Source organism: Oxyura jamaicensis, chromosome 2 (assembly GCF_011077185.1).
Source record: "Oxyura jamaicensis isolate SHBP4307 breed ruddy duck chromosome 2, BPBGC_Ojam_1.0, whole genome shotgun sequence".
Classification (NCBI taxonomy): Eukaryota; Metazoa; Chordata; class Aves; order Anseriformes; family Anatidae; genus Oxyura; species Oxyura jamaicensis.
In genome coordinates this window covers 65239335-65257207 of record NC_048894.1, presented here as the reverse complement: position 1 = coordinate 65257207, position 17873 = coordinate 65239335, and the positions used below count along the sequence as shown (strand labels likewise).

The window sequence follows — 17873 nt, the reverse complement described above, 5'->3', positions numbered from 1 at the left end:
TGGTTACTAAGTTTCCCCCCGCATCCAGTAAAGGGTGGAGATTCTCTTTAGTCCTCCTTTTGGTATTGATGTATTTATAAAAACATTTTTTGCTGTCTTTAACAGCAGTGGCCAGATTGAGCTCCAGATGAGCTTTGGCCGTTCTGATTTTGTCCCTGCACCGCCTCGCAGCATCCTTGTAGTCCCCCTGAGTGGCCCGCCCTCTTTTCCAAAGATTATAAACCCTCTTTTTTCTCCTTTTCTTTCTTTCACTCCAGTCTGGTACTCTCCCCAGAAGACACAATAGGGCAACATGGAGAAGAGGTTCTCTCTGAATTTATTTACTATATACATTTAGTCCAGCACTAGTCTTCCGGCCCCTGACCACATTTCCAGCCTCAAACTTTGTACCATATCACTTACAACCCCATGCTAAAGAAACATTTCTAATCCGCTTAACACTTCCATTGCTTTTCTGCTTCTTTTCCCCAGGCCACCCATCAATGCTCCAGTGCAGCAGGAAGGGCTGCATCTTGTCACCAAGCCTTTTGCAGTTGCATGCAGGGGAGAAAAGGAGCCAGGATGCGTCAAGAAGAAGCCAGGAATTCATAGGACTGGGAAAGCAGAGCTAGAGAGGTCTGGCAGCTGAAGAGGAGCATGAAGGTTGAGCTTCATACCACCTGTGAGCCACCTGGGGCCATCTCCTGAGCCTCTGAGGGTCTTTGGATGATTCAGAATAGATGGGAGCCGTTTGGAGCCTCCACAGGGCAGGCTATGGGCTGCATGTTTGCACAAGACTCCCAGGTTCATCTGAAAGACATTCAGAGCTGCACAGCCTGAACCACCCTGGAGCCCACCACTTCAATCAGCTGGCAATATGCAGGGGGCTGCAGGCTGAAAGCCAACAGCCTTTGGCCACATCTCCTCCTGCTTTGTGGAAAAGGAACAGCCAGCTCTGCAGCCACCTTCAGCTTCTCAACTTCTTGAAAGCCTTCAGCTCCTAAGAGCTAAGGCTTATGTTGGTGTCCTGCTGCTTGGGTGCTCCAGTGGTGGGGGATTATGGTCTCTTCAGGTGCCACCAGAACAGGACATCCAGCAGGAGGGAGCGGAAGGGGGGGGGGGGGGGGACGGGGGAGAGAAATGAAAGCAACGCTTCATAACCGCTCGATTTTCCAGTGCCTGTGCCTTGCAGAGCCCACTGGGCCAAATAATTTGCTGCAGGGGAGGCTTAGGTTGGAAATGGGGAGAAATTTCTTCTCAGGAAGAGTAGTCAGGCATTGGAACAGGTTGCCCAAGGAGGTGGTGGCGTCAATGTCCCTGGGGGTGTTCAAGGAAAGGTTGGACGTGGTGCTTAGGGACACGGTTCAGTGGGTGATATTGGTGTAGGGGGATAACAATTCTGTGAGCCTGTGATTGCACGTTGGCTGGGTACCAGAAAGCCAGCATATGGGGCCAAAATCAGCCACCGACTTAAACGCATGCCCCCTGCCTCTTACGTTTTCGCATTTTTGCACGAAAGCCGGGCAAGAAAGCGCGCACCCCCCCTATGCAGGTCACGTGTCACGGCAAGCGCGCACACAGGCAGGCACGTCACGTGTCACGACTAGCGCGCTCCCGCAGCATGGCGCCCCCGTCCCCCCGGCACGCCAGAGATTAACGGCCGCGCAGCCGCGCGCCCCCTGCCTTGGCTGGGATTGGCCCGCGGCGGGGGTGCGCCTTGTGCGTCACTCTTGCCCGTCGCGCTCACTGATTGCGGAGTGGCCCTGGGATGCCGGGGCGAGAGGTAGAGGTAATGACGCGCGTCCGGCCCGGCTCTGTCCGGTGCGTTGGGTTCGCTCGCGAAGCTAAGGAGGGGCCCCGCGCGGCTCCCCATGGATGGGAGACCTCAGAGGACTTTGCGTTGCGACATGGTCGCTGCTGCAGTTCCCTCTTGACAGGACGTTAACCGGCCGCCTCCACTCCTCCTCCAGATGCATCCCGTCCTGAAGGCCTTCGTCTGCGGCTCCATCAGCGGGACCTGCTCCACGCTCCTCTTTCAGCCTCTCGACCTGCTGAAGACCCGCCTGCAGACCATGCAGCCCCCCGTGGGCGGGTAAGGGGCCCGGCCGGGGCTTGGTGCTTGGGGGTGTCCTTTAGGGACTGAGGGCCCTTCTGGGACAGGATGGAGTCTGGAAGGAGTGACCAAGAGTCTGCAGGTCTGAGGTGCTGGAGTAATGCTTGGAGATACAAGTGGGGTGGGGTGGGGTGGTGTGTGTCTGCTGGAGGGCAGAAGCAGGTCCTCGCTGCAGTTCCTGTCTTGTCTTCCTTTCAGGTCTGGTCGTGTTGGGATGGTAATGCTGCTCTTTAGGGTGGTTCGTACCGAGAGTCTTCTGGGGCTCTGGAAAGGTGTCTCGCCAGTAAGTGGCTGTTTTAACTCTCACCTCAAAAACGCACACATAAATAGACCTACCATTTATTAGTCATTAAGGACCAGATTTAAGTGGTCAGCTCTTGTACAATTTAAGTGAAATCATGTGATAGGTAGATAGTTAAATCCCATTTTAAGGAGTTAATGGTTAATGTTGTGAGTTTCACTGGTTTGGTCCTAGCAGCCATTGTTGATTTGCAAGACTGAGCAGCTGACTGCTTGAATAACTTTGCAAATGTGGCGTGGTGACTGCACTAACCTCATTTTGCTTTGGAATACATTGTTCCTAGGAAATTGCAGATGAGGAGTGTGTTAAATCCTGGCATCAGTTGAATGTCTTACCACTAAGTGGCATTAATTACTTTTCTTTGTCTTATTTTCTCAGCTTTAGTGATCTTGTAGTGATTTTGTTTTTCATAAAGCTTCCTATCACATTTAATAGCTCCTGAAATGTTCTGTAGTACATTTTGTCTTATGTGTGCTTTTTCTGTCTTTCTTTGCTACTGTTTCTTTGAAGTCTTTTGCAAGATGCATTCCTGGGATTGGGATTTACTTCAGCACTTTGTACACAATGAAGCAAAATATTCTAGTGGACCGTTCACCCACAGCCCTGGAGTCTGTCTTTCTGGGTGCCACTGCACGTGCAATATCAGGGATTTGCATGTTGCCAGTAACTGTAGTGAAGACCCGGTATGAGGTTAGTATGACTTTCTAATTAACTCCTTGTTAATGATGTCATACCCCTTCCTCATGATGACAAAGAAATTCTTGTATCTGGAGAAGGTTGCTGGTCCTCAGATACAGCCAGAGATGTAGTCCCGATTTCATCCTGGTTCATGCATTGTGCCAAGTCATACCACTGGTGTTTAGGCAAGAAGTGTAACATGAAACAGAATTCACCCTGAGATTTTGAAGTTCTGTTTGCATGCTATGTCCTTGTAATTTGAAAAGGCCCTACAATTGCCTTCTTGAAAGACTCTTAAAGGTAGAGGCAGGTGGAATGAAGTTTTTGCTTTGGGCTGTGTCTCTACTGCCATCTTAGGTATTAAATGAAGCACACAGCATTGTTGGTTTGAATATGGTTACCTTAGGCTGAGAGCAGAGCTCCTTAGCCTGTTCCTGGCATGTGGATGACAATTTTTTCTGTCTCTGCAGAGTGGAAGATTTGGCTATAGGAGTGTATACGGAGCTCTGATGAATATTTATCAGACAGAAGGGGCTCGTGGCATGTTCAGTGGGCTCACCGCAACGCTGCTGAGGGATGCACCATTCTCTGGGATCTACCTGATGTTCTACACACAGACCAAAAAACTCACACCTCAGGGTAAGCCTGAACTTTGGAGGCTGTAACAGAAGGTACTACTTTTCTTGAATCTTGCCTGACAATTCCTTATGCAGTGTTATCTTTAACTTGTTGCCACTTTTCCTTCTAAGGTCTTCTCTGCCCTGTGAATTTTATCATCTCTTGGACTCTGCCACTGATACCATCATTCAGTAGCTTTTTAGTTTGTCATGCAACGTAGCCTGTTTTGTATCTGAGTGAGTTGCCTTTGCTCTGCTGCAGACCAGCTGGATCCAGTGCTCATGCCCTTGACGAATTTTGGCTGTGGGATCTTTGCGGGAATCTTGGCTTCACTGGCAACACAGCCTGCTGATGTCATCAAAACACACATGCAGCTGTCCTCTGAAAAGTACTGCAGGATGAGCCAAGCCATTGCCTTCATCTACAAGGTGAGATGAATTCCTTCTAGCTAGTGCAATTGCAGCCTCGCTTCTCACTTCCTTGCCTGAAGCACAGCCATGCTAAGAAAGTTGTTGCCTTTTAAAGTAGGTGAACAAATGTGACTGCTCATTGAGTTCTTACTATCAGGCTAATTAGCATGAGCATTTTCAGAAGGTGAGATAGATCATGCTGTGGGAGACAGGCTGAATTTCTTGTCACTGGCTTATGGGCTGCTCAGGAAAGTGACTGGAGAAGTAATGTTTCTGATGTCTTGAAAGCAGTCAGAGGCTTCAGTTCGTTATTCCTTGGTTTTCCTTGTAATTAGTGAGGCTGTTATTGCTATCAGATATTTTTTTGCTCTTCTTGGACGGATTACAAGGCTGTGAACTTGGTCCCTGATTATTCTTGCCATTCCCCAGTCCATGATCTTTTATTTTTTTTTCACAAAATTACAGAAAATAGGGAATTGGAGAGCAAGCTTAGAGCACAAAGGTGGGCATATTCAGCAAGCATCTCTCCACACAGACTTGCTTCATGTTTCCAACTAGTGAATGATTTAACTTAAGTTCTGTCTGTTATGCCTTGATTCTTACACTGGTAATGATGGAAAGTACTTGGATTATCTCATTTTAGCTCTGTATGTAAGCTTCGTGGAGCTGTGCTTGCAGCTGCTGTCACCTCTGGCTTATCAGTGCAGGCACATCTGTAGTTACCACACTGAGACAAAGGGCTTCTTTAGTATGTGACATGAAATGGCAATTTCAGATGTAAGCCAGTGAAAAAAATTCTTTTCCCTTAAAATAGAAATAAAATATTAAAAGACACTAAAAGAGAAATAAATATTCAGGTCTGTACCCAAGGAATGGGATGGAGATGTTCTCAAAATCCACCTTCCCCTTCCTGCCCTCAGAAGGCAGCCTTACTCTGTTTCCATATTGAACTCTAATCCTAAACAGGAATGTTTTTTTTTTTGTTTGTTTGTTTTTTGTACATGGTTCATTTCCTCGTATCAGATTTTTTTTCTTCTTCAGTACTTATAAATTTCAGTTTTAAGTCTTAAATGATTTTTGTAAATATGAATGATCCCTTCTAAACTAGGACAAGTCACTTTCCTCAAGTGGCTTGAAATTGTTACTCCCTCACCTTCTCTTTTTCAGGCTTGAGTGTGGCTTTCCCTGTTGTTTGTCATCCTAACACACCCTTCCCTTTCCTTCTCCAGCAGTAGCCCTGCAAGTGCACAGTGTTATGGGTTCTTCTTAAAGGTTGAGTGCAATTTAAGCCTGGATCTTTCAAGAAGCTGATCTGGATCAGAGCTGAAATACATCCTGGGCTTTTCCATGTAATGAATGATGAGAAGTTAAAATGCTGGAGGCATATGGTAACTGATTGCTGTTTATCTCCTGTTGCAGAACTTTGGGCTGGTCGGCTTTTTCCGAGGTGGAGTGCCCCGTGCCCTGAGGCGTACTTTGATGGCAGCAATGGCATGGACTGTATATGAACAGATGATGGAAAAAATGGGCTTGAAATCTTGACTGACTTGCACTAAAACTGACCAGCTTCACTTTTTTTCCTGCTTGCTGTGATCAGCTGGCACTGGGAAGTTCCCAGTTGCATGGAGGAATAAGCCTTACTCATCTGGGAGGAAGAAAGTCCTTCTGAGGCAGAGGATTAGGCCTTTTGGCAAGTAGGGGAAAGAAGAGTTGAATATTTGCGTTGTTTGATCAATGCATTCCAGAAGGACTGTACTTGCAGACTTCCTTGGGAAATGGCAAGGTTTCCGCAAACTGGTGTCTGTGCTGAGAGAAGCCTATTTTAAAGATAGCTCTGTGCTCATCACCTTAATGCAACGAGAAGTTGCTCAACAAAAGTGTTGGAGGAGAAAACAGCGAGGGCAATGCTAACTACAGAACCTGCTAGCCTGTTCCTTGCTGGTCTGACCAGTAAGGCCACTGTGATCCACCATCTACTGTAGATCCTCCTCCCTTGTATGCTTTGTTCTCACAGGGGAACAACACTGCAGGCCACGTCAGGAGACTGGATGTGTCTCTTGAGGTTTATAATGCAGGAGTGGGTGGAAGAGAATGAAGTGCTGAAGGAAAGCTCTGTCATTGTTTTTGTACTGTGCTTGATAGCAGAAAAGGTAACTCAAGCCTCCTTGCTGTGTCATATGCCACTGTGTAACTGAGTATCTTAACACTTGAAATGTGCTTCTGCAGCTACAGCAGCATTTGCACTAGAATTAAGAAGCATAAGACACTTCAAAGCAGAAGTAGAGAGTGTGCTAGTTGCTACCAAGGTTCTACTTGTTCCCTGAAAAACACTTTTCCTGATGATCTGATTACATAAGGAATACTTAAATGTTTTTTATCCAGTTGTACTAGAGACTTATTTGCTTCCTATTCTTTGTTTGATTCCCTGATCTACATTCAGCGTGAGTTGGTCCTTAGATGTAGCTTTTAGGATCATGGCTCCTAGTGCTTAAATGTACAATGGAAGCAGATACAGATACTGACACTTCAGATTTCTCTCAGAAGCCATTACTGATTGCATGCAGAATATCTTTAGTTTGGGAGAGAAAAGGCTGTTCTTTTCTGCAAGCTTTCTCCAAAGTTGGAGGTGTCTGAGTGTTTGGTAGGGAACTTTAATTCTATTTATGTTCCACACAAACTCTGCACGGGTTCTGAGATGATTGTTTTCTCTTAGCAGGTTCATGTTTCAGTATTCCTGAGTTTAAGCTTGGAGATCAAATACACTTTTTTTTCATCAACTGTGCCTTTTTCCTCATTCCTACTCCAGAACTCATAGCATGTGCTTTCCAGTCTTGGGTACAGCCTTCTCTCCTCTTCACTTGTACCTTTGTGGGCTGGCTAAATTGGGACTATTACAGCTTTGCTGGTGTTGTCACAAAGCTAGGCATGGAAGTATGTGTCCTGTTCTGTAGTGTACCTTGCAGAAAACATAGCACTGGTTTTTATTAAATATCTAGTGGTGTTAAAATTCACTTTAAAAACAGAGTAGGTGTCTCTAAATATGAAGATGTGGTACATTGTAGCTGTATGAACTGGTTTGACCTATCGTTCTTAAAACTTAAAATGCAACTTGCATAATCAGCGCCTGCTCTGGCAGTCTCCTGACCACAAGAACAGAGGGGATGTTGGTTGTAAAAGATGTTCTTCAACAGATTCCAGCTGCAAGAAGCTTTGATGGCTGATGTGAAAGTGAAGTTGTAGAAAAGTTTAAGGGACATACTAGATGCTTGGAAGGGGATGCGCGTTTTTAGTCTGAGCCCATCTGTGAGGGGGCTGGCACTACACTGCATGAGTCTCCAAGAATGCTAGTGAAGGGTCCTGCGTGTGCGTATTAAGAATAGAGCACTCCATCTAATCATTCCAGTCAGTCAGATTGTGACTGGCAAGCTGGCCAAATCCTGAATAAGAGCAGTTCCCCTTTTTGCAGTCCCTCTTACCCATAGTGACTTGAAGTCACAAGTGCATGTGAAACTGGTGACTACACGTTGCCCAGAGTACTGCTGACAGAGCTGGAGAACCAAGTCTAGATTACTGACCTGGCAGAGTCTTTTATTCTGCTATGCATGGGGTCAAAGCCAGAATTTATTTGGGGTCTCTCAATCTGGTAGATCTGTTGTTCACCTTGGGTTGTGGCAGTCAAGGTCTGCACATGGTGTTGCCTGCAAGATGCTTCACAAATATTTTAGTTGCTGATTAAGCAGTTGCAAAGTAGTATGCACCTTGTGCATATAGAAGCTTAATGAGGCATGCAAGCAATGAGTGCCAGGTGATAAATCTTGTATTAAGTAACGTCCTCATCAGTAATCTGAAATGCAGGCCTGCTGTGGTGGCTTTTATGCCCTATATTCCTGCCTGGTCAAGTAACAAAGGAGGAACTAGAGAATCTATTCATACCTGCTGGTGTCTTAAAATCTACTGCCCTAAAGCAGTATTAGTCTTTTCTTTTGGAAAGCTCTTCTGTTCCCTTCAGTTCATAGAGAATGAGGAAGCTCTTAATTGTAGTAGAGTGAAAAGGTGTATGTCTTTCACTTTTGAACTAGTTGGGGCTCCTTGGACTTTTATGAATAGAGAATCTAAACTGCACTGTGCTTCATCAACCCTTAGTGCTGCAAATCCAAAGACTTCTCTACACACAAGCTGGGAATAGTGAATTTTGTGGTACAGGTTTGTTTTTATTTCTTTTGTCACTTCCCTTACATACAGGGGAAGGGAAAGCTTGAAGTTCTTTCTACTTCACGATCTGAAAGCTGTATCAGGCAGATACAAGACTTTCTCAGCTCATTTTATCTTCTTTCACCTTTTCCTTTTTCAAAAAAACAAAAACAAAAACCACATTGTTTCTAAACTGATTAGTTGAAGTTACTTTTCAATAGTTATGGCAAGTGTTAAGCTATGTTGCTTGTGAGGTTGTATGCTTCTAACAAACAACAAATGGTCACTGTACAACCTAAACACAAAAACCAAAGACAGTCCCAGAGGCAGGTACTGAATCACCTACCTTAATCACCCCAACAATTCAGCACTAACAATCCAATTAGATAATCATTTACAAAATCTAAGCTAAGATGGCTTTGGAGAAGGTGGTGCGATAAAGTGTGAGCCCTTTTCTATTAGGGCAGGATCAGAGTCAGATCCCTCTCTGGGTGACCTCAGTTGCTGGCAATGCACTCTTAGCGAGTGTGCGTTGGCTCTGTTTGCCCCTGCAACTGTGGTATAAGAATGCAACTGGCTAACATGTTGAGGCAGTCAGTATTTAACTGACTTGTAAAGACACAAGAGAAATAGCCTGGTTATTTGTTTCGTGTTATTTCTGTTCTGCCTGTGGTGGTCCTTTTTTTTTTTCTCTTGCACTATTTAAAATGGAACTGGAGCTTTTGAACATTTTATAGGTTTGAGTGTATGTCTACATAAAAGGTTTGTGATAAAGTATATATTTCTGTTAAAAGCAGTGGGGATGACATTGATAATTCTGGCAACCACAATTACTTCCAAAAAAAAACACTAACAACAACAAAACAACAACAAAAATGTAAAATGCAAAGGGATGGGATGGAGAAAAAGCCTAATAAAGCAAAAGAAGTTTCCCAAGAGAACAGAATTGTTGGGTGAGTTCAGATTAATATGAGGCCATGTGTATTCCCTTTCTCTAGGGCACAATAAAAACTGCTAATGCAAGCTGAATTTGCATTACTTACATGGAAAAAAATACACAGCAGTGGGGACTCTTGTCTTCCTCACAGCTTCCTCTGCCTGCCTGTTGTGTGTTAAGGCTGATAGGAAGTGAATCTCACTAACAGATGTTGAAATACCAGCCTTTAGGACAGTGGTGTTTTGAGCACTCTGAGTAGAAACTAACTTTTTAATCTTCTGCTAATCAGGCAGTCTTCTCTCAATAGAGGACCAAAAATTGCGCTTGTGACTTCATTTTCACTGTGAGGCATAGTGCAAGGGCATACTTAATTGCTGATCTCTTACCAAGGCATGGCCCTGGGATGCAGCAGCAGGCAGGCTCCACCAACTCTTGCATGCAGGGCTCCCCAGAGATCCTGCTGCCTCTGCATCCACTGTAGAGGCATTTCTGTTCACTCTGCTGCCAGCTGCCACAGCTGTGAGGAGAGATAAGGAGAGGAGAGATTCCCACCCTCCCTAACCCTGGGGAGGGTGGGAAAGATAGAAGAGGAACCATTAAAGGCACTATTCTTGTAATGTTCAGAACATTGACCTATGACTCTGCCTTCTGCTTAAGAAAGAGGCAAAACACAAGGTTAACAAGGAGACCTCCACAACTTTTTAGAACTGGAAATAAGGATTTGCTGAAGTCAGTTTCCCCAAACCATGAAAGAAATAACAAACCTTTGAAATACAAGTGAAGAAGGAATTTACAAAGATGATACTGCTCTAGGTTTAGCAGATGCCAGTTGTAACTTCAGTAAAGATCGTTCCACTGTGAAACCATTTTTCTCTTCTGAAACTGCAAACTTCAAGGGAAAACAACTGCATCTTTGAAAAAATAACCCTACCTCCACTATTGAGTGGACCGAGTACTAACCTCAGAGCTCCCTGGAGCTTTCAGCATGTGAAGAAACTGTAGCTGCTTCTAGAGGCAGATTCCATACCAGTAGTAGCACTATGTGCAGTGACAAACAGCCTTACAAAAGATGAGCATTTTTTGAATAAAGACAAATGTGGGACCACCTCTGGCAAAGGTGAACAAAAGAAAGCGATGCAGTCACAGTAGAACTGTTCTTTCCTTGGGATTAGGTCTGCAGGAGATGCAGCTGCTAGCACATGGCTATGCCTCCAACATAAGGAATCACCAACAAGTACATACATCATCTAATCCAAAGTTTTAAAAGAAAAAAAAAAAAGCCACATACTAAGGAGTAACTTTTAAGTATGCTGAAAATACATTCCATGGTGTTTGGAAAAAACAGAGTGCTGTCTCCAGTATTAGATACTGTGGTTATCAATTGTATTCCCGAGAAATGTGTATAGTGTGCATGCCTACAAAGTTGCAAATTAACCAACAGGCTATGCTGTATATCTGGCTGAGGGTCACCATGCTGCAGCGAAGCTAGCTGACAGGATCGTGTAGCAGATTCTTACCCACTGTGGTGTCATGTCCCATTTGCTTGACTAAACTTGTACCTGGAGCAACCTGTAGTTTACCTGCTGGGCTGTACGCTGGAGAGGCTGCTAAACCGGCATGTGTTAATGTCTGCTAAGCCTGCTACCACCTTTGCTGGAGGAGGATAAGCAAAACCAAGAAATAGTAAGAAGGTGTGGTCACGGAAACAAATCTGAAGTGAGAGTAATGAAGATAATATATTGCTTCAAATAAAAACAACTTTTAGAAAAACACTTCCAGAGCCACCCTGACCTCGGTGGCCCTCCACCAGCTGCTTCTGCTCCCTGCTGCAGCAGCCCAAGGAAAGCAAGGGCCTCCCCTTCCTTCTCCCTGGGGGCTCAGTACAGAAAACATGCTCCAAGGACAGGGTTAACAACATGAGATGGAAAAGGTCTCACACAACATCTGAAAGATATATCTTTTATTGACCATGGGAAGACTGTAAGCTGGCCAACCTGCAGGATTTCCCTCTTCACCCTGCCTCAGCTGCAGGGTGCTGATGGGGCAGGACTGAAGCACTGTGAAGCCACATCCTTGTGGCACACTGTTCCTGCCTCTTTGCCTGGGGTATCCCAGGCGCAGTGTTGCAAAACTCTGTCCTCTTCACTGAAGGTTAATCAGTTCCACTTATCAATTTGATGATGACTGGGACAGTGTGGGACAGGGAAGATAGGCTTACACAACACCTGTAATTCAGGAACTCTGTTACAGGTTGCAGGGAAGCCTTGCATAGGCCAGGTAAGTTAATGCCTTCACTTCCCATTTCCTCACCCTGCCTCAGCTGCCTTCTGGTAGGGGACTGGAGCCCTTTCAAGACACGGGGCCAAGGCTGAGGCACCAGAGAAGCCCTAGTCCTCTTGGTAGTGCTCCCACTTCTCTTTGTTTGGGGGAATTCCAAACATAACATTGACACACGCAGCTTCGCAGGAGGTGGCTCTGTACCTGTGTTCTTTTTGTCTTCTGGAGAATCCAACTCGACAGACCCTGCACCATTCCCTGCATGACACCCACAGGCATGTCCCATGTCAAAGATACTGCCCAAAGGTCTTTCTTACTGAGCCTCTCTCGTGTTCTGCCCGGATACAGCAGTCGATCCACTCTTCACAGGACCTCTTTGGGCAGCAGATGTCTGCATGTCAGCTCAGTGGCTTTCCCACCACTGGGGGCCTGTTAGAGCTTCCTTGCTCACAGACCTCTCCTGGCAAGGGTTGCTGCTTTCTTTCACAGCCTGGGCTGCTGTTGGGGAGATGGTCTTTCTGGGGCTTTGTAGCCACCCCAGGAACCTCCTTGAAGTTCTTGATGCACCACTCAAAGGTTGGTAGTAACTCTGTGATGCTTCCCTACACCTGCCTACTCCAAGACTCCTTGCTGCTGCAGGATGACCATAGGCTGAAAGCCACTTTCTGTGGGTTCACTCCCACGTGCCATTTTGCTTGCTAGACAGAAAGGCTGCTCCCTGTGCCCAGGGACTGCTCTCGGTGTTCCTTCATGCATCCTAGACTCCATAACAGGGGTCCTACAAAGGGCTTTCTCCAAGACATCACTGCCTTGCTGTTACTGACTGCATGGTCCAAAACAGCCCCAGACGCAAAACCATAGAGTGATTCTGTGAATTGGACAGGACCCACATGGATCATCAAGTCCAGCTCCTGGCTCAGCACAGTATTACCTAAAAATCAAACCATATGTCTGAGAACATCGTCCAAACAGTTCTTGAACTCTGGCAGGCTTGGTGCCATGACCACTTACTTTCCCGGGGAGCCTGTTCCAGTGCTTGAACACCCTCTTAGTGAAGAGCGTTCTCCTAACATCTCATCTGAATTTCCCCTGACACAGCTTTGTGCCATTCCCTCAGGTCTTATCTCTTGCCCTTCTAAACCCTTCAACAACTTTGTTTCCCTCCTTTGGACAATAGTAGTTTTACATCCTTCTTATATTGTGGTGCCCCAAACTACACACAGTACTCAAGGTGAGGCTGCACCAGTGCAGAGCAGAGTGGGACAATCACTTCCCTCAACCAGCTAGCAATACTGTGCCTGATGCATTCCAGGGTACTGTTGGCCATTTGGCTTGCAGAGCACACTGGTGACTCATATTACTTTTGCTGTTGAACAGAGCCCACAGATACGTTTCTACAGGGCTGCTCTCCAGCCTCTCACCCTCCAGTCTGTGCATATATCTAGGATCATCCTATCCAGGGTGCAGAATTTGGCACTTGCTCTTGTTAAATCTCATACAACTGGCAAGTGTCCAGTACTATAACCTATCAAGACCTCTCTGCAAGGCTTCTCTGCCCTCAAAGGAGTCAACAGCTTCTCCCAATTTAGCATCACCTGCAAGCATGCTTAGTATGGCCCATATTCCATCTTCCCAGGTGTGCTATTTCAGCCTTGCCTGATAAACCAATCTATCAAGAGAGAGAAAAATCATCACATTAGCACATCTGATCAGCACATTGATAACATTCGAGACTGTAAAAAAAAACACCTGAATTAGGCCTAGGTTTAATGGGAAATAATCCAGCACCAGTGGCATTCTGTTACAAACTCTCACAATCTAGAGTAACTGAGTATAAATACATCTTAAAACCATGATTAGGTTTTGGTGTGTTCTGTAATGCTGTAAGCATAGTTTGCTTTCCCCTTGGTAGAGTCTGCCACTTCTAAACCACTGCAGTATTTCATTACTTAGTTTCAGAACTCACCATCCAGCTGATGTGTCATCTTCCTCCCACTGGCATCTGGCTACAGATCCTTCCTGCATTGTAGCTCCACACACACACACACACACACACACACACACACAAAAAAAAATAAAAAAAAATAAAACTGTATGTAAGTTGTCTGCTCATCCTGACACTCAAGAAAATCAAAGTGAAGAACAGCTCCACTGGATTTTATTAGAACAGCCCATGCTAACTTATGAAGACGTTACCCTTATGCAAGAATGCACCAGCTGGTGAAGGAGAAAATTAACTGCAGCAACCAAGCTGAGTTTCATTCTCTGTCACGAGATACATGCAGAGCTGACTTAAAGCAGGTTATGAACAAAAGCTAGAGATCAGTTTAAACAGCAACAAACACAACACTTACGTGAAAAGCTGTTTTTACCCTGCTTTAACAAAACTGCTTATACCAGCAAGAATTTAGCTGAGGCCTCCTTCTTTGCACTGTTCTGTGCAAACTGCTGCATTTGTTGGCTGGGTTTTCAGCACATCAGCACATGTGAATACAGGGCATATTTTCTCTGCTTCAAATTTCTGCAGCTTGAGTCAATGACACATTTGAAACAGACAGCCCTTAATAAACAATCAAGTATTTGGAAGCCTAAACTGCTGCCTTTGTTCACCTGACCAAACAATGATGTTTTTCTGTTTGTGTAACCCTTCAGAAATATTGTGCTTCAGAATTTCAAAGCATTTCAGTCACCTTCAAATAAACTATGAGCAAGTTTTACGTTTAATATTTAGCATGAAGTAGAGCTTTGCATTTTTGAGCTTTGCATTATTGTTTTTTAAATCATTTTTCATTAGGTTAAAAAGGTTTCTCCCAGTAATTTATTTTGTAGCATCATTTAAAATCACTGTATTCTAGAGAGCTTTCATATACTGCAGACTTACTGTTTCTATTTTAGTTGTTACTAGATAGAGAGGTTAGGTGGTTGAGTGCAAGACTACTGCTGCTCATACAGCTATAATAATTGTTGTGATTTTCCCCTATTACAGAACTGTTGAAGGAGTATTAAAGTTGCTGTTGGAGGCATACCCCATTTCCAGATATGGTATTTAATGTGTCTCTGTACCTCTTACTTTCCTGTTTTTCACAGATTTTACTGTGTGTTAAATCATAATTGCTAAACCTCTGAATGCACAACCAGTGGTTTTACTACAAAGGACTTATGTGGAATGTATATAATTTCTATAAACAAAAATTGACATACAAAGAGTAAGAGCTGAAGTTCTGCAGACTCTCTATACTGCATATATATAGCATGAACTATACAGGTGTCCTCCACCTCTGTGTTTCTGAAACAGTCACACTGCAAAAGCCTCCAACAGATCTTACTGCACTGTGCTGCTCAGACTTCACACATAACCAAAACTGACTAGAACAATTTTAAACTCTCTTGGGACCAGTTCTCAAAAGAACAACAGTTGTTAATATATTTTATACCTTATAAATATGTATATATAAAATAAATACTTTTTTTTTTTTTTTTTTTTTTTTTTTTAGTAGAACGTTAATAGACCAGGTTAGAGTTGTTCTCAGTGGATGAAAATGACACAGTTCATTTCAGGAGCGTTTCACACACAATCTACCAGGTAATTCTGAAAGTCACACACACACATAAAAAGAAAAAAAAAAGGCCATTTTAACTGCATCAGTTGCCATATTATTTTCTACTAACCATCACACCCCTTAAAACTTCACATGTAGCACTGACGAGGCCTCAAGCTTTTCGCCCACGTTGTGGTCTGGTTTCACGGGTAGATGCCGAAGAAAGGAGCTGAGCAATGCCCACAACACCCCACCTGGCAGTGCTGACATCTGGCCCTACAGCTGCTGCCGGACTCTGGGCGGCAGTTATGGGGGTTATGGCAGTTCCAACCGGTCCCAGACAGGCCCTGGAGCCTGGTCCCAGCCCTGCCCGCTCACCCTCACCCTCAGCTGGCGGGTGCGGTGAGGGAGGGGAGGTGAAAGGGAGGAATCAGGGAGATTGCTCTAATCCACGTGACACTGGCAGTGGATTATGACTGTCATGTAAAAAATAAGGGTCAAGAGAGAGAAATGGATGGTTGGAGGAAGAGAACGTGTCTGGGGGAAGAACAAAATGAATATAACCTATCCTCAAACACACAAAAGCAGAAGAGGGGGAAAGATCTGGTGCACATAAGGGCGGTAAGGACAATTTCTTATGAAATTGTAACTAGATATTCATGCTCAAAACACTCCGTGAAAGCTTTTAATGCAGTTTTATCTAATATAAACTGACCAGTGGGCTGCTATTTCCTACCATATTTTAAATCTTTTAATTCATTCACAGCTTTATTCTCAAAAAAATTACAAATTCACGTTCTTCCTCAATGAACTGTGTGCTACTCTTATTTCCTACTGCCATTTTAATGCTTTTGTCTGCATTTCTGACATCCATTTACCCATTAGATCTGTTTTAAACTCTTCCTATAGGCGTCCTGAGTTCACACCCTGCAGACAGACCTGACCAGGTACATGTACTCTGAGGAACGTATGTACAGGGATCAGTCTGTAAATCCCAGAAACCCCAAGGTAACAGCTTTTTGGAAGGCTGAGAATACTTCACAACTACAGCAAGTACATTTTTATAGATTTGCAAAACTATTATAAGCAAAATAATCTATTAGTTCAAAAGTGACTGTTCGAAAAGGAGGAGTATGAATCTGTTGCAGTTTTCCAACTCAGTGGTTTGGTATGTGTGGGTGCACTACGAGTGATGATGTACCTGGGGGGGGAGCACACAAGGCCTTATCCTGTGGTGCTTCCTACATGCCTTATACCATGTATTTTCTCCTCTTAGAGTGCCACTCTTCTGCAAGAATGAACAACAAGCCCACCTTGCATACCACCAAGCCACAGTGTTCAACAACTGCACGTAAACAACTGTGGTTGAACAGGGTTGAACAACTCAGGGCTTAGTTTCAGAAAAGGTTGCTTTTAAAATTAAGTTTGTGTAACAGAAATAGGAATATCTTTATCCTTTACAGTCAAACTGATTATGTTTAATATCAGCTTCAATATCTTTGTAATCAGATCAGGTGACTAAACTGTGTGAAGTTTCACTCTCAAAAGGAATATTTTGAAGCTAACTCAATTTTTAAAAAGCAATATCTGTCATGCTCTGCATATAATTATGTAACAAAGTTTAGTGTGAATGGTGACAGGAGAGACATGGTATAAAATACATTATAAGACAGGTATACTTGAGAGACATGTCCATTAGTGATGGAGACTTAAAGTGTCTAGGCATGCAGCTAAAAATAAACTTTCAGGTTGCTTAAGATGATAATTAAAAATACTTCACTGTCAAGCTTTAGTATGACCCTTCCAAGGCCTCTCATAGGCCATAGAGCATGAGCTCTTCCAGACAGAAGAGCTTGTCCACCAAAAAAAGGTGCAAGGTATAACTACATGAAAATGTTGTGTTAGAGATTGCAGATAAGTCTGGGATGCTTACCGGCATTTTTCCTTTGATAACATCACATTTACTCTAATATTTGTTATAAACTTCCAATCATTATGTTCAACTACACTTAATTTAACACATTTTTTTAAAGTATTATTGAGCCAAAGATTTCTCTGAAGTAAATGGATTGCACACACCACAGTAACACCTCCCTCTCTCCCAGCCAATATAATTCAAGTGTCTCTTAGGAGATACATGTACATAGCCCCAAAAGGTCACTTTTAATTTGTCAAAGTTTGATAAAAGTCTGTTATCTGTAAAGCACCTGTTAAAGGTTCATGTTCCTGCTTAGGGAGAGCTCATTTAGCTGTTGAGTTTTGTTTTACTTAACTTGGTCACCACCATGTGGCAAATGTGTGAATTATTCTCCTAAAAACAGTATAATCTGGTAATTTTGCTAATTACGATCAGCTAAGAAGCATACAGAAAGGAGAAAGTACAGCATGAGTGCCAGCTCCTGACCTGCAGATTGGAGCTCTGCATGATGAAATGATTGACAATAAATAAACAAATTGCTGCTCACTAAAACAGGATGTTTTCATTTTATATATATTGAAGAACATATGAGAAATGGCGTTCAAACCTGCAATTTAGGTAATCTCCACCAGAATGACTCAGTGTGCAGTCATTGCAAAAGGGTTATCAGGAGCTTCAGTGCCCAGTTATGCTGCTATAGTTGTATTCGGTTGAAGTAAATGAGAGAAAACTAAAGGAGCATTCTTATTAGAAAGGCACAAACATTGACTATCACTTGCAGAAGACACTGGCCAGCATAATCCAGAAATGTAGCTAGATCTGGACAATGATAATGATTTACACAAACATAACAAAGTAAATATCCCCTTCCCCCCCCCCCCCTTTTTTTTTCCCCTAAGAAATGCCAATCTC

General features: G+C 43.9%; 1 protein-coding gene across 3 annotated transcripts; it reads left to right on the top strand.

Moving 5' to 3' along the window:
- The first annotated feature begins 1646 nt into the window (after nt 1–1646).
- On the top strand, nt 1647–7650 carry SLC25A38 (solute carrier family 25 member 38). Of its 3 annotated transcripts, none has more exons than XM_035318343.1 (7): nt 1647–1768; nt 1950–2071; nt 2291–2375; nt 2904–3083; nt 3542–3710; nt 4008–4117; nt 5519–7650. In XM_035318343.1, the coding sequence occupies exons 1-7, from the start codon at nt 1748–1750 to the stop codon at nt 5639–5641; spliced, it is 810 nt and encodes a 269-aa protein (XP_035174234.1). In that variant the 5' UTR covers nt 1647–1747; the 3' UTR covers nt 5642–7650. The 3 variants fall into 3 exon arrangements, with proteins under 3 accessions (XP_035174234.1, XP_035174233.1, XP_035174235.1); XM_035318342.1 differs by having other exon boundaries at nt 3951–4117; XM_035318344.1 differs by lacking the exon at nt 5519–7650 and adding an exon at nt 4557–5495 and having other exon boundaries at nt 3951–4117.
- Nucleotides 7651–17873: the final 10223 nt, after the last annotated feature.